Source organism: Thamnophis sirtalis, unplaced genomic scaffold (genome assembly GCF_051295495.1).
Source record: "Thamnophis sirtalis isolate CommonGarterSnake01/CBP01778 unplaced genomic scaffold, rThaSir2_p1.2 scaffold_2, whole genome shotgun sequence".
Classification (NCBI taxonomy): domain Eukaryota; kingdom Metazoa; phylum Chordata; class Lepidosauria; order Squamata; family Natricidae; genus Thamnophis; species Thamnophis sirtalis.
Genome location: NW_028261382.1, coordinates 42241219 through 42257345, shown reverse-complemented (window position 1 = coordinate 42257345; position 16127 = coordinate 42241219). Strand labels below are relative to the sequence as shown.

The 16127-nt window shown below is 50.9% G+C and overlaps 1 protein-coding gene across 1 annotated transcript in view; it reads left to right on the top strand.

Annotated features, from left to right (window-relative positions):
* Positions 1-15355, top strand: part of LOC148048686 (histone-lysine N-methyltransferase ASH1L-like) — a 55894-nt gene extending 40539 nt beyond the window's left edge. Inside the window, 12 exon segments of the mRNA XM_087707662.1 lie at positions 579-731; positions 2451-2505; positions 2636-2768; positions 3282-3530; positions 6164-6250; positions 6451-6541; positions 7485-7623; positions 9120-9292; positions 10803-10969; positions 12162-12202; positions 12562-12866; positions 14611-15355. Of these exon segments, the coding sequence (XP_087563788.1) occupies positions 579-731; positions 2451-2505; positions 2636-2768; positions 3282-3530; positions 6164-6250; positions 6451-6541; positions 7485-7623; positions 9120-9292; positions 10803-10969; positions 12162-12202; positions 12562-12866; positions 14611-14702 (1685 nt within the window). The 3' untranslated portion in view covers positions 14703-15355.
* The last annotated feature ends 772 nt before the right edge of the window (positions 15356-16127 follow it).

The window sequence follows — 16127 nt, the reverse complement described above, 5'->3', positions numbered from 1 at the left end:
AGATGATAGATAGATAGACAGACAGACAGACAGGAATAGCACTTGGATTTATATTCCGCTTCACGGTGCTTACAGCTCTAAGTGGTTTACAGACTCTATTGACCCCAACAATCTGGGTGCTCCTTTTATCAACCTCAAAAGGACAGAAGGCTGAGTCAACCTGGAGCCGGTCAGGATCGAACTCCTGGCTGTGGGCAGAATTTGCCTGCAATCCTGCATACTAACCATTAGGAAGGAAGGAAAAGATAAAGATGGAAGGAGGGAGGGAGGGAAGGAAGGAAGGGGAAAAAAACTAAGAGTTGGAAGGGGCTTTGGAGGTCTTCTAGTCCAACCCCCTTCCAAACCTTTTAAGAGTGCTATCATGTCACCCCTAATCTTGTCTAACCTCACAGTGAGGACTAAGTCATCAACCGAAAGGATGCAACCAACTGCTTGTTTAATAGCTGACGGTTCCATAATAGCTGATGGCTTAGCGTATCGTCAAACCCTTGTCATTTCAAACCTTGAACCGCCGTAACGCTGTCAGGAACCCGGCGAGGTTCCCCTCCTCCCTCATCCACCCTCCCCTTCTTTTTCAGATGTCTTCATGACCCAGTTCTCCGCCCTGCAGACCGCCCGCTCGGTGAGGACGCGACGGCTGGCGGCCGCCGAAGAAAACCTCGAAGTGGCCCGAGCAGCGCGCCTCGCCCAGATCTTCAAGGAGATCTGCGACGGCATCATTGCCTACAAAGGTGACCGCAGGCGGGGACCTGAAGTTGAACCCAAGCTTCGGGGAGTGTCCCCTTGAACCCAGGGCAGGGCTCAAGGAGGCTTGAAACATAAAGCAGGAAATAATGGGTTAACTTGCAGGCGTTCAGTGTTGAATATAAGAATAGAATGTGAGGTCCTTTCTCACACTCTGAGCTGGGTGGTTTCTTTATAGACGTTTCCTGACCCAACTAGGTAACATTATCAGTGCTGGGAGGGAGTGGCAATTTGCAGAGTGGAGCAGAAAGAGAATTGGGGGGGTCCTTGGTGCTCTCTGAGTTGGTTGTCTTCTTGCAGACATTTCTTGACCCAACTAGGCAACATCATCAACGCCAGAAGGGGGAAGGAGGAGGAAGGGAGGACTGTGGGGTCTTTGGTGCTCTCTGAGCTTGGTGGTTTTCTTGCAGGCGTTTCATGGCCCAACTAGGCAACATCATCAAGTGCTCAGCTGCTCTGTACTTTTCTTCTGGAGCCGATAAATCCAGATTAGTAATTTACAGAGTCAGGTTGTCCCCTTTGTCGGTTGCTGATGGTTTTGGGGAGAATTGCATCCCAAACTTGAGCTTTACCTTCCCTTACAAATATTGGGCAGGAGTCTCGGAGAGTCACAAACCAATTAAGCGAACTAATGGTCTCCTGCAAACTCCACTCCCCTGTCGCTCCTCTTTTACTGCCTCTGGGAGGGGCCATTCACCGTCCACCTGTGGCCTTGCTCCCAAGTCGACCCCTGTTGTTTAGCTCTTCCCTTCGTCTGGTAATAGCAATAGCAGTTAGACTTATATACCGCTTCATAGGGCTTTCAGCCCTCTCTAAGCGGTTTACAGAGTCAGCATATCGCCCCCAACAACAATCCGGGTCCTCATTTTACCCACCTCGGAAGATGGAAGGCTGAGTCAACCCTGAGCCGGTGAGATTTGAACAGCCGAACTGCAGAACTGCAGTCAGCTGAAGCAGCCTGCAGTGCTGCATTTAACACTGCGCCACCTCGGCGCATGCGCACCCTGGGAACAGGCTCCAGCTGTTCTTCTGCCTCACTGATGTCTGACTCTGAAGGCAGCTGATAACTGTCAGATGGTCCTGGCCCCCTCTCTGCCTCCGACACAGAGCCCTCTTCAGAGCCTTCCCCAGACTCCAGGACTGGCCCAGGCTCCTCCCCAACCCTCCTCACTGTCGGACTCTGCTGCCATCTCCGCTGGCCGCTGGTGGGGCACAACAAGCAGTTGTGTTCCCCCCTCCCCATCCTTTGGATTAACAGTTCCCCATGCCAGTCATTGGATCTCCAAGCCCAGGATGCTCAGAGGAATGCCAACAGGGCTGAAGCCCACCTGATCCCCATCTCAAGAGCCTTCGGGTTTTATAAATAAGTAAATGAAATGCCAGCATGTGGTTATGTATTAAATCTTGGTGTATTTTAGGATGAAGGACGTTTAAATAACTATAGTCAAATAAAAAGTGGAGGCAGGATGATGGCAATATAATAAATATTTGAGTTAAGATATTTGAATTAATATGAATTAAATTTGATGACGGTGGAAGAGGTGCACAAAAGCCTTTTGTAACCAGCTGGTACACTTTCTACAGTATGTAAAGAAGGAGGATTTGTATGTTTGTTTTGGGGGGAAAAAATTATACACACACACAAAAAAAGAGCCTTCGGATCTCTCCATTGTCCCTCACAGCTTTCCTCTCCTTTTGACTTCCAGATTCCTCCCGGCAAGTCTTGGCTACCCCTTTGCTGGTTGTCCCTCCGAAAAAAAAGTAAGTCCGTTCGCTAAAAGGAGGAGGAGGAGGGCTTGGGGTATGTGGGTGGACTTTTCTCCCCCCCAACCCAGTCATCTGAGCGTCCTTGGTCCTCACTTTCCGCCCTCCCAAACTCTCCCGGGACCAGGAACGCCGATTACTACGAGAAGATCTCCGACCCTCTCGATCTCACCACCATTGAGAAGCAGATCCTGACGGGCTACTACAAAACGGTGGAGGCTTTCGACGGGGACATGCTGAAGGTTTTCCGCAACGCCGAGGTGAGCAGGCTGCTGGCTGGGGGATTCTGGGAGTTGAAGCCCATCCCTCTTAAAGCATTCAGGCTGGGGAATTCCAGGAGTTGAAACCCACCCATCTTCCCCTGCTGACTGGGGGATTCTGGGAGTTGAAGCCCACTCATCTTCCCCTGCTGACTGGGGATTCTGGGAGTTGAAGCCCACTCATCTTCCCCTGCTGACTGGGGGATTCTGGGAGTTGAAGCCCACCCATCTTCCTGTATTGGCTGGGGGATTCTGGGAGTTGAAGCCCATCCCTCTTAAAGCATGCAGGCTGGGGAATTCCGGGAGTTGAAGCCCGCCCATCTTCCCCTGCTGACTGGGGGATTCTGGGAGTTGAAGCCCACTCAACTTCACCTGCCTAGTCTATAAATACTAGTCTAGCTTGACAAGGGTCAACCCTAGAATTTCATGGCGCGTTAAATCCTGGAAGTTCCCACGAAAGAGAGTGACCGCCCGTCTCCCCCCCCCTTTCCTTTCCTTCTTTTCCCCTTGCAGAAATACTATGGCCGCAAATCTCCGATCGGGCGGGACGTCTGCCGGCTGCGGAAAGCCTACTACAACGCCCGTCACGAAGCGGCCGCTCAGATCGACGAGATCATGGGCGAGACGGCCAGCGAGGCGGACAGCAGCGAGACCTCCCTGTGCGAGAAGGAGAGCGGGCACGAGAAGGACGAGGACGTCATCCGTTGCATCTGCGGCTTGTACAAAGACGAAGGGCTGATGATCCAGTGCGACAAGTGCATGGTGAGGAGCATCGAAGGGTCCCTGAAGAGGGGGAAGGTTCCCCACTCCAAAAAATTGAGGAAATCCCCCATGGATTTGATCTAAAACAGGATTTCCCAACCTTGGCCGCTTTAAGATGCCTGGACTTCCAACTCCCAGGATTCTGGGGAATTCTGGGAGTTGAAGTCCAGTGTTCTGTCCCAGGCTTCCTTAAATAGCAAGAAGCAGAATCTGGGTCCCAGCAAAACCTCTTTTATTTACACGCCTGTGAATTCCTTTCATCCGCAGTCCGCGAGGCTTAGCGAACAGCCTTTCCGAGGAATCTTTATCCACACGAACCTTATCTCTGAAGGAAAGAAGGAAGAGCAAGCTACTTAAAGAGTGGGGAGGAGGGCAAACTCACCGATTTTGGGACAGCCCACAACAAACAGGAGATTAGAAAAGCCGTTGGAGGTCCAGACAGAAGACTGAGAACCCCTTTTATTTACACGCCTGTGAATTCCTTTCATTCGCAGTCCGCAAGGCTTTAGCAAACAGTCTTTCCGAGGAATCTTTATCCACACCAACCTTATCTCGCTTGGAGAGCTGCCAGATAACTAGCTTCCAAACACGCAGGGCAAGGGGAAAAACTTGGCACAGAGTCTCTTATAGTCACAAACAGAACTTTCCACTCTTGAAACGACCGAAGGAATGAATTGTTTCCTGCAAAAGCCCCCTCCCCTTTATCTCCTCTTTTGCTTCCCCTGGGAGGGGCCAATCACCTCCAGGGTGTGGCTTTACTCCCAAGTCGACCCTGCTTTCTTAGTTGTTCTCGTCTTCTGGCAGCTCTGCGCAGGTGTACACTGGGAACAGGCTCCAGCTGTTCTTCTGCCTGGCTGCTGTCTAGCTCCCTCTCTGCCTCTGACGCAAAGCCCTCGTCTGAGCTTCCCTCAGCCCCCAGGACTGGCTCCCCCACCTCCTCAACTGTCCGACTCTGTTGCCGGCTCTGCTGGCCGCCCGGGCCACAACATCCAGGCCACATAGTGGCCACATTTGGGGAAAAACTGATCTCCAAAGCGACAGGATCCCCTCTTTTGATTTATGAAGTTTGTAAGAACTTGGATTCTTCCCGTTGCAAGAAATCTCGTTTTTCAGGTTTGTTTTGTTTTGTTTCCAAAATTGCCATCGCGATTCTATTGCTGTTTCGTTGCTCCGGTTAGGTCACCACTGCTAACTTTGGCTGAAAATAGCCAAAGCTTCTGACCAGGGAGATAATACAATACAAATATAATAGCAGAGTTGGAAGGGACCTTGGAGGTCTTCTAGTCCAACCCCCCTGCCTAGGCAGGAAACCCTATACCGTTCCAGACAAATGGCTATCCAGCATCTTCTTAAAGACTTCCAGTGTTGGAGCAATTCACAACTTCTGGAGGCAAGTCGTCCCACTGGTTAATTGTTCTCACTGTCAGGAAATTCCTCCTCAGTTCTAAGTTGCTTCTCTCCTTGGTTAGTTTCCACCCATTGCTTCTTGTCCTCTACCCTCAGGTGCTTTGGAGAATAGCTTGACTCCCTCTTCTTTGGGGCAACCCCTGAGATATCGGAAGACTGCTATCATGTCTCCCTTAGTCCTTCTTTTCATTCAACTAGACTTACCCAGTTCCTGCAACCGTTCTTCGTATGTTTTAGCCTCCAGTCCCCTCATCCTCTTGGTGGCTCTTCTCTCCACTCTTTCTAAAGTCTCCACATCTTTTCCACATCATGGCAACCAAAACTGGATGCAGTATTCCAAGTGTGGCTTTGCCATGGCATTATAAAGTGGTTAATGATCCTCTCCTTGATTAGTTTCCACCCATTGCTTCTTGTCCTACTCTCAGGGGCCTTGGAGAATAGCTTGACTCCCTCTTCTTTGGGGCAGCCCCTGAGATATTGGAAGACTGCTATCATGTCTCCCCTGGTCCTTCTTTTCATCAAACTAGACATTCCCAATTCCTGCAACCGTTCTTTGTATGATATGGGGACGTTCTTTCTAGAGTCTCAACATTTTTTGCTTCTCTCCTAGATTAGTTTCCATCCGTTGCTTCTTGTCCTGCCCTCAGGTGCTTTGGAGAATAGCTTGACCCCCTTCCTCCTCTCTGGGGCAGCCCCTCAAGTACTGGAAGGCTGCTCTCCTGTCTCCCCTGGTCCTTCTCTTCACTAGACTAGCCAGGCCCAGTTCCTGCAATGGTTTGTCGTAGTTTTGAGCCTCCAGTCCCCTCTAATCATGCTGGTTGCTCTTCTCTGCACTCTTGTTTACTCCTCCCTGCAGAAAAGTCACGGAGAGCGGTGATTTGTTGTAACTGTGGAGGTGGGGACATTCTTTCTAGAGTCTCAACATTTTTTGCTTCTCTCCTTGATTAGTTTCCACCCATTGCTTCTTGTCCTGCCCTCAGGTGCCTTGGAGAATAGTTTGACTCCCTCTTCTTTGTGGCAACCCCTGAGATATTGGAAGACTGCTATCATGTCTCTCCCTAGTCCTTCTTTTCATTAAACTATACACACCCCGTTCCTGCAACTGTTCTTCCTGTTATGCTGTCTTTGTTTTTTTTCTACAATACATAAAATATATTATTTCCCCGCCTCCACCGAGCCCAGATTTCTTTCTCGGCATTTCCTGAGTCCTCCCTTTTCTCTCGCAGGTTTGGCAGCACTGCGACTGCATGGGTGTGAACTCAGACGTCGAACACTATTTGTGCGAGCAGTGCGAGCTGCGCACAGTGGATCGGGTAAGTGTGTTCAAGTAGAAAGAGACACACAGACAGACAGACAAATAAACTCCGTGCTGTCAACACACACACAATGTTGCTTTGAACCGCAACTTTTCCTGTTGCTCGGAAACCTTTAAAAAGAATCCCTGAGGGGTAAGGAAAGATGAGGTTTCTCTCTTATTTTATTTTTCCCTCCTATCTCTCCCGTCTTCCCTTAGGAGGTGCCGATGATTCCCCGGCCTCATTACACCCAACCGGGCTGCGTTTACTTCATCTGTCTGTTACGGGACGATCTCTTGCTCCGCCAAGGTGGGTCTCTGTCTCCCTGGGGGAATGAGAGGCGGCCAGGAAGGGGCTGTGGGATAGGAAGCCTTCTCTTCAGGGTCTCCGGGTTCTGTCCGCACTCACGGATGAGAGGGTCCGAGCACAGGTAAATATGAAGCTGCCTTGAACAGGGGGGGCCTAGAAGGCCACCCCCACCCAGCCCGGCCCTGGCATTGAGGCGGAGCCAGCTACGTTTCCCTTCCTTAGCTCGAAACTCAACCACCTGCCTTGTTAATGTGGGCACAGGGCCCTCTTCTGGCGACGATACCTGGCCAGGTAGTCTGAATCAAGAAATAAAACTTCTTCAGGCCACACCATAGCTGCGTCTTTCCTTTCCCGTGACTCAGGGGCTAAGGCGCTGAGCTTGTCGATCAAAAAAAGGTCGGCGGTTCGAACCCCGAGCGCCACGTAACAGAGTGAGCTCCCGTGACTTGTCCCAGCTTCTGCCAACCTAGCAGTTCGAAAGCACGTTAAAAAATGCGAGTAGAAAAATAGGAACCACTTTTGGTGGGAAGGGAACAGCGTTCCGTGCGCCTTCGGCGTTGAGTCATGCCAGCCACATGAATCCGGAGACATATTCGGACAGCGCTGGCTCTTTGGCTTTGAAACAGACTTGAGCACCGTCCCCCGGAGTCGGGAACGACTAGCACATATGTGCAAGGGGAAGCTTTATCTTCCTTATCCTCCTCTGCGCTTCTTCTCCGATGCTTCCTTCTTATTCCCCTTCTGATCCATCAAAACCACCCCAAAGTCCAGTTGCAACTCCGTCTTCAGCCCCGCGTGGGGCAGACAGTCCACTTTCCGAAATATTTTTCGGGATATTCAAATTCCTTCAAATTTATTTCTCCCTCTTTTCCTGGTTTTTTTTCCCCCCTTTACGCTCCTGCCGGTGTATTTGAGGCTTCCCTTCTCTGCTTCCCGCCTGCAGGAGACTGCGTCTACCTGATGCGAGACAGCCGCAGGACCCCCGACGGCCACCCAGTCCGGCAGTCGTACCGCCTGCTGTCCCACATCAACCGCGAGAGGCTGGATATCTTCCGGATCGAGAAGCTGTGGAAAAATGAGAAGTGAGATTTTTCTTCGCGTCTTCCTCCAGTGGGGAGGGGGGGGGGAGAGAATAAGTCGGATCTTTTTGCCGCTCGCTGGAAATGTTTGTGGTGGACGCCATGAATTCGACTTGAGTTGAAGCCCACCCCTCTTAAAGCATTCTGGGAGCTGAAGCCCAACCCTCTTAATGTTGCTAAAACTGAGAAACGCTGCCTTAAGAGCATAGAGAGCCGAGGTGGCGCAGTGGTTAGGGTGCAGTACTGAAGGCCACTTCAGTTGACTGTTATCTGCAGTTCGGCGGTTCTAATCTCACCGGCTCAAGGTTGACTCAGCCTTCCATCCTTCCGAGGTGGGTGAAATGACCCAGACTGTGGGGGCGATATGCTGACTCTGTAAACCGCTTAGAGAGGGATGAAAGCCCTATGAAGCGGTATATAAGTCTAACTGCTATAGATAGATAGATAGATAGATAGATAGATAGATAGATAGATAGATAGATAGATAGATAGATGATAGATAGATAGATAGATGATAGATAGATAAATAGATAGATAGATAGATAGATGATAGATAGATAGATAGATAGATAGATAGATAGATAAATAGATAGATAGATGATAGATAGATAGATAGATAGATAGATAGATAGATAGATGATAGATAGATAAATAGATAGATAGATAGATGATAGATAGATAGATAGATAGATAGATAGATAGATAGATAGATAGATAGATAGATAGATAGATAGATAGATATAGGACCCGGATTGTTGTTGGGGGCAATATGCTGACTCTGTAAACCGCTTAGAGAGGGATGAAAGCCCTATGAAGCGGTATATAAGTCTAACTGCTATAGATAGATAGATAGATAGATAGATAGATAGATAGATAGATAGATAGATAGAAGATAGATAGATAAATAGATAGATAGATAGATAGATAGATGATAGATAGATAAATAGATAGATAGATAGATGATAGATAGATAGATAGATAGATAGATAGATGATAGATAGATAGATAGATAGATAGATAGATAGATAGATAGATGATAGATAGATAAATAGATAGATAGATAGATAGATGATAGATAGATAGATAGATAGATAGATAGATAGATAGATGATAGATAGATAGATAGATAGATAGATAGATAGATAGATAGATAGATATAGGACCCGGATTGTTGTTGGGGGCAATATGCTGACTCTGTAAACCGCTTAGAGAGGGCTGAAAGCCCTACGAAGCGGTATATAAGTCTAACTGCTATTGCTAACTGCTATTGCTATTGATCAGCAACGAGCTTTGAGTTCAAATTCCAAAAACAACTCTCTCCCAAATCATTGTCGGTTGCCCAGAGGAGCCTCCTTCTCCTTCTCTTCCTCCTCCTCCTCCTCCTCCTCCTCCTCCTCCTCCTCCTCCTCCTCCTCCTCCTCCTCCTCCTCTTTCTCCTCCTCTGAGCGCAGCAGCTTTACGGGGTGGGAACTCCCCTGTGCTTCTCGCCCTTCCTGCAGGGGGGAACGATTCGCCTTCGGCCACCACTACTTCCGCCCACACGAAACCCACCACTCGCCCTCCCGCAAGTTCTATCACAACGAGCTCTTCCGGGTGCCGCTGTACGAGATCATCCCGCTGGAGGCGGTGGTGGGGACCTGCTGCGTGCTGGATCTCTACACTTACTGCAAAGGCAAGTCGGGCAGACCCCGGAACGGGGTTTTCTCTCGCCTGCCCTTCCCTCCCTCCCTCCCTCCCCCACCCCCTCAAGGCCGCCTCTGTGGCTTCTCGGACCGCCCCTCTTTAGCCACAGGAGCTTCAGAGGGAGGGTTTTTCATCTGTCTCCCTTCCAACCTCACCTCTTGAGTCGCTGGGGTGCCAAACCCCCGTGGAAGCTCCTCCAGAAGAAGGATAGGAAAACATATTTTTTTTTAAATTTCTGTGTTAAATGTGTACGCCACCAAAACCTCACTAGCAAAGCGACCTGGGGTGTGGGGGTGTGGGGAGCTTGAAACAAAGAAAAAGAAGGGAAGATGATGGGAAGAGAGCAAGGAAAAGGAAAAACTAAGGAAAAAGGAGAAGGAAGAAGGCAGGAGAAGGAAGAGGGAAGGGAAAAGAAGAGAAGGGAGGGGGGATAACAGAATGAAAGCATTGGAAGGGACCTTGGAGGTCTTGTAGTCCCACCCCCCTGCTCAGGCAGAAAACCCTCTGGCACTCCAGACAAAGGGTTTTCCGGTTGCTTCTTTCAAAAACCCAGGGAGGGAGGAGAGAGGGAGGGGGGAAGAAAGGAAGAGGAATTGGAAGGAAGGAAGATGAATTGGGAGGAATTGGAAGAAAGGAAAGAAGAGGATTGTAGATTGTAGAAGTTTATTTATATGCTGCCCTTTTCCCTGGGGGGACTCAGGGCGGCTCACAACCCGAGGGGGAGGGGGAGAGAAACTTTTAACATATAAGACAATACATAATTAAAAACACAACATTCATACCATTCGGGCGGGTTACAGTCTTTAGCCCCAGGCCTGACGGGATAGCCAGATTCTGAGGGCTGTGCGGAAGGTCTGGAGGGTGGTGAGGGTACGAATCTCCACGGGGCTGGAAGGAAGGAAGGAAGGAAGGAAGGAAGGAAGGAAGGAAGGGGAATTGGAAGGGAGGAAGAGAATTTTGGAAAGAAGAGGAAGTGGGAGGAAGTGGAAGGAAAGAAGAAAGCGGAAGTGGAAGGAAGAAGAATTGGGATTGGAAGGGAGGAATTGGAAGGAAGGAAGGCGAATTGGAAGGAAGTGGAAGTGGAAGGAAGAGGAATTGGGAAGGATTGGAAGGAAGTGGAAGGAAGGAAGGGGAATTGGGAGGGACTGGAAGGAAAGAAGGAAGCGGGAGTGGAAGGAAGAAGAATTGGGATTGGAAGGGAGGAATTGGAAGGAAGGAAGGAGATTATAATAAGCGAGGGAGGGTCTCAGGGAAATCCTGCCTTAGCACATGGCCACCACAGGTACCCCCCCGACATGAGTCCCATATCACGGCCACCACGGCCCTCTGAGGTCAAGCACAGCCCCCCCATGGAATCGAGTCCGAGGCCCCTGCCCTCGATCCATTCAGACAAAGGGCTGCCCCCCATCCACCCCCCCATCCCCCCAGTGGAAGGAAGGGCTGCTGGTCTTTGGGGCTGAGAACCACCTTGAGAACTTCTCCCCGCTCCCCCTTTGCAGGGAGGCCCAAAGGGGCGAAGGAGCCGGACGTTTACATCTGCGATTATCGGCTGGACAAGTCGGCCCACCTCTTCTACAAAATCCATCGCAACCGCTATCCGATTTGCACCAAATCCTACGCCTTCGACCACTTCCCCAAGCGGCTGGCCCCGAAAAGAGACTTCTCGGTAAGCCCCCACGGACCCTCCGGTAGCTCCTCCTCTCCCCCACCCCACCCCTCTCCGCTCAACGACCGCCACGGAGCCCCAAATTTAGGTCGCCGTGAGTTTTTACGACGTTCTTTGCCACGTTCGTGAATCGAATAGCCCGCTGTCGTTAAATTAGCCGCCTGGTCGTTAAGTGAATCTGGCTCCCCCCCCCTTGTTAGAAGGTCGCAACGGGATCACGTCACACACACACACACACATAGTCGGACGCTGTGGGGGGTCATAAATCTGAGCCAGTCGCCAAGCGTCCGAATGTAAATCGTGCGACCGCGGGGAGGCTGCCACGGTCGTAAGTGTGAGCAACGGGCAGGAGTCAGGTTTTTTCAATGCTGTCGTAACTTTGAACGGTCCTAATTGTAAATCAAGGACAAGCTGTCCTCTATCAATGTCTTCCTTTTTTCATTGGGAACTTTCAACATTTGACAACAGTGTGGTTGGTGGTTAACGCTTCACGGTCTGCAACCAGACTTTGGCCTGGCCCCTGCCTCAGTTTCCCCAACCTCCCTCCCTGCCAGGACCTCTCTTTGATTGATGGGTGTTCTGAGCGAGGCTTCCCGAGAGCCTGAAGCCGACTCCTTGACCGGACAAAATCCCCTTTTATTAATTGGCTGTGAATTCTGCTCCTTCGCATCCAGCAAAGTTTTTCAAGGGAGGATTTACGGTCACAGACCTTATCAGGCTTGGAGAGCTGCCAGGCTGATCTCTGCAGAACTTGGCCAGGAGTCTCGGAGAGTCAGGAACCAATTGAGCAAACTAATAATCTCCTGCAAACTCCACTCCCCTGTCGCTCCTCTTTTATTTCCTCTGGGAGGGGCCATTCACCGTCCACCTGTGGCCTTCCTCCCAAGTCGACCCCTGTTCTTTAGCTCTTCCCTTCCTCTGGCAGCTCTGCGCATGCGCACACTGGGAACAGGCTCCAGATGTTCTTCTGCCTCACTGATGTCTGACTCCGAAGGCAGCTGATAACTGCCAACGGCCCTGGCCCCCTCTCTGTCTCCGACACAGAGCCTTCCCCAGACTCCAGACTGGCCCAGGTTCCTCCCCAACCCTCCTCACTGTCCGACTCTGCCGCCAGCTCTTTCTGGCCACAACAATGGGCCTCAAGGTACCCTGGGCATTGGCTCTAATTGGCTTTTCTTTTCTTCCATTTCAGCCTCATTACGTACCGGACAACTACAAGAGGAACGGAGGCAGGTGAGTCCCCTGGATGGTGGTTGTGAGAGCATCTTCCCAGCAGCCCTTTGAGGTAGTCCAGGCCAGGAAACGAACATGCTGACCTACTTTTCCCCATCTTTGGAGTCTGAGCAGGGGGATGGACTAGATGACCTCCAAGGTCCCTTCCAAATCTTGTTATCCTGCTTTCCTTTCCTTTCCTTCCTTCTCCATCACTGGAGGCTTTTAAAAAGGGATTGGCCAGCCCTTTCTCTGGAATGGGGTAGGGTCTCCTGTTTGAGCGGAGGGTGGGGGTGGGGGGGTGGACTACAAGACCTCCAAGGCCCCTCCCGGCTCTGTCACTCTTGTTATTCCTCCCTTTTGTCTCCCTCCCTCCCCAGGTCATCTTGGAAGTCCGACCGCTCCAAGTCCCAAAATAAGGACCTCCCCCAGGAGGAGGAGCCTCTCGCACTTCCCGAAGAGGCCATCGCCAACCCCGAGCCCCCTCCGGGAGAGCCCCCAGCCCACCCGGAGGAGCCCGAAAAGGAGGCCCCTCCCCTGGAGACCGTCGAGCTGGATAAAAAGGCCGAGGAGGGCAGCCCTGAGCCCAGGGAACCCTGCAGCCCGGAAGAACGCCGGCACCTGCAGCGGGAGAGGCTGAACCAAATACTCCTCGCCCTCTTAGAGAGGATCCCAGGGAAAAACTGTGAGTTTCCCTTCCTTCCTTCTTCCTTTTCCTTCCTTCTTTTCTTCCTTTTCCTTCCTTCCTTTTCTTTCTTTCCTTCCTTCTTCCTTTGCCTTTTTTCCTTTTCTTTTCCTTCCTTCCTTCCTCCCTCCCTCCCTCCCCTCCCTCCCTCTGTATCTGTATATTCTTTCCGTCCTTCCTTCCTTCCTTTTCTTTCCTTCCTTTTCTTTCTTTCCTTCTTCCTTTTCCTTCCTTTCTTCTTTCTTCCTTTTCCTTCCTTCCTTTTCTCTCCTTCCTTCCTCCCTCTGTATCTGTATATTCTTTCCTTCCTTCCTTTCTTTTCTTCCTTTCTTCCATCTCAATCTGTTTCTACCTTCCTCTGTATCTATAACTACCTTCCTCCCTTCCCACCCTCCCTCCCTCCTTTTCTTCTCACTACTGTCCCTTCCTCTATTTCAGTTTCCCTTCCTTCTTCCTTCATTTCCTTCCTCCTTTCTTTCTTTTCTTCCTTCCTCTCTGTATATTCCTTCCTTTCTTTATTCTACTACTGTCTCTCCTTCCTTCCTCTATTTCAGTTTCTCTTCCTCCATTTCCTTCCTTCTTCCTTCCTTCCTTTTCTTCTTTTCTCCCTTCCTTCCATCACTCCTTTTTTCTTCCTTTCTCCCTTCCTTCTTTCCATCATCCATCCATATGCCATCACTCCTTACTCTTTCCCTCTCTCCTTCCCTACCTTCCATCCTCTCCCTTCCCCTTCTCTTCCTTCCTTCCCTGTCTCCTTCCTTTCGTCCTCCCTCCTTCCCTTCCTTCACCATCACTGGGGTTTTTCAAGAAGAGATAGGACAATCATTGTCTGGAATGGGGTAGGGTCTCCTGTTTGAGCGGGAGGTTGGACTAGAAGACCTCCAAGGTCCCGCCCAACTCTGTCATTCTGTATTCCGGAAGAGTCCCTGCTCTGAAAATCGTCTCAAAAGTGCCAGCTGGTGCCCCCATCCCCCCCTCTCTCTCTCTACCTGAGACACCGCCTCCTGCCATTCACCTCCCAACGACCAATAAGATCGCACAGGTTGGGCCTCCTCCGGGTGCCGTCGACCGGACAATGCTGGCTGGCTGCCCCCCAGGGGAGGGCCTTCTCTGTAGCTGCACCGGCCCTGTGGAACGATCTACCCGCAGAGATCTGGACCCTTCCCACTCTCCCGGCCTTCCGCAAAGCCACTAAGACCTGGCTGTTCCGGCAGGCCTGGGGCTGTTGATTATAGCAATATAGCAGTAGACTTATATACCGCTTCATAGGCCTTTCAGGCCTCTCTAAGCGGTTTACAGAGAGTCAGCATATTGCCCCCAACAACAATCCGGGTCCTCATTTTACCCACCTCGGAAGGATGGAAGGCTGAGTCAACCCTGAGCCGGTGAGATTTGAACCGCTGACCTGCTGATCTAGCAGTAGCCTGCAGTGCTGCATTTAACCACTGCGCCACCTTGGCTCTTAATATCCAGCCCCACTTGACTGACTGAATGACGTATTAATTTTAAATATTGTATCTTTTTAAAAAAATTAAATGTTTTTATTTTGCTGTGAGCCGCCCAGAGTCCCAATGGGAGTGGGCGGCATGCAAATTTCATTAAACTAAACTCAACTCTCCTTCCACTCCAATGTGGCCTTTTGTGTATTTCCACCTACAAAACAAACAAACACCAAAATGACTGTTGTGCTGTTCATCCCCCCGGCTTACAACCTTAACCTCTCTGCTCTACTCTCTCCGTACAGCCATCGACGTCACCTACCTGTTGGAGGAAGGCTCCGGAAGGAAATTGCGACGTCGCACTCTCCTCCTCCCCGAGACCAGCTGCAGGAAGTGAACCCCGCATCGTGTTTTTCTCCTCCCCCCACTCCCTCCAACGCACCGCTCGCCCCCTTCTTCGCCGCCCCCCCCTCGCAGCCAAGGGTGCGGCGTTAAAAAAGACTGACAGCCGGGCCTGGGTTTTTGGGACCCTCCGCCATCCTGCGTCTCTCGGGAGGGAGCCACGGTGGTCCGGCCGAGTCGAAGGAAACTGACGAAACGGTTCTGTAGCACTTAGTCCCTGCACTTGGGCAGGCAAGCCCCCTCCCACCCACTCACACACACACCCCCTACCCACCCACCCTGTTCCATTTCGCAGGAGCGTCCAGCGTTCGGCACCGGGGAGGGGAAGGGGGAGCCAGCCACGCCTTCTCGGTTCTCTTAAGGTACTAAGGAAAAAGGCCCTCTCCTCCGGGGAGAGGGACGCTCAACCGTTTTAATTTATTATTTTTTGTCCCCCTGCCCCATCCCACGGTCCAGAGGGAGGAAAACGAGGCCTCGCCTAGAAAAGAAGGCGGGGGGTGGGAGAGGTGTTTGCTGCCCTCCCGGAGCACCTCATCAGGTCTGCCCTTTCCTAAATCCAGGAAATTATCCGGGCACCGCGTGGCCCCAGGGGTCCCCTAAAGCATTTTGCAAATATATATATTTGCATATATATATATATATATATATGTATTAAAAAAAACACCTGTCTCTGACAGGCCCCCGGAGCAAGACGGGGGAAGAATTTCCCTGCCGGACACATTTTGCACATCCGGGAGGTGTCGCATTCCTACGGATTGCCCCCCCCTCTCCGCCCGGGGAACCACGGTTGGGTTTTTGGAAGCACTTGGGTTCCACGTCGTGCGTCCCAAGACAGGGCGGGACTTCAGGCAGGGGGACGCTGCGCTTAATTTTAATTTTAAATTCTTTCCCCCCCCCCTCCTCCTGCAGAGTATTTTTTTTAAAAAAAAGGGTTCCTAGGTCAGAAAAAAGCACCCCCGTTTTCTCCTGTCTTTCTTTCGTTTCCTTTCCTCTTCCTTCTTTCTTTCTCCCCTTCCTTTCCTTCCTTTCGTTTCCTCTCCTGTCCCCCTTTCCGTACTCAGCTGTCGTTCTCTCGTTGCGTCCCGCGTAAAGGGAAAAAAAAAGTCGAGAAGGAGGGAGGGTGGGAAAACCCAGATAAAATTTCCCACGCCCCGAACGATACGGGAAGGAAGGGGGGGAGAATATACCCTTTTCACTACACGAACCGTGGGAACAGTATTTCCGAGCGAGCGTCCGTCGCGACGTAAGCCGCCAATGACACTACTATTTGCGGGGGTTTTTTCTCTCTTTTTTTTTTTAAAAAAAATTCCTTTTTGATTTTTCTTCTTCCCCCCTTTTTTTAATTTCGAAAGACAAAACTGTACAGCTTTCCCAGCGGCTGCCTCTTAAAGAGGCCGTGTATTTCGCGCTCCGCCTCTTC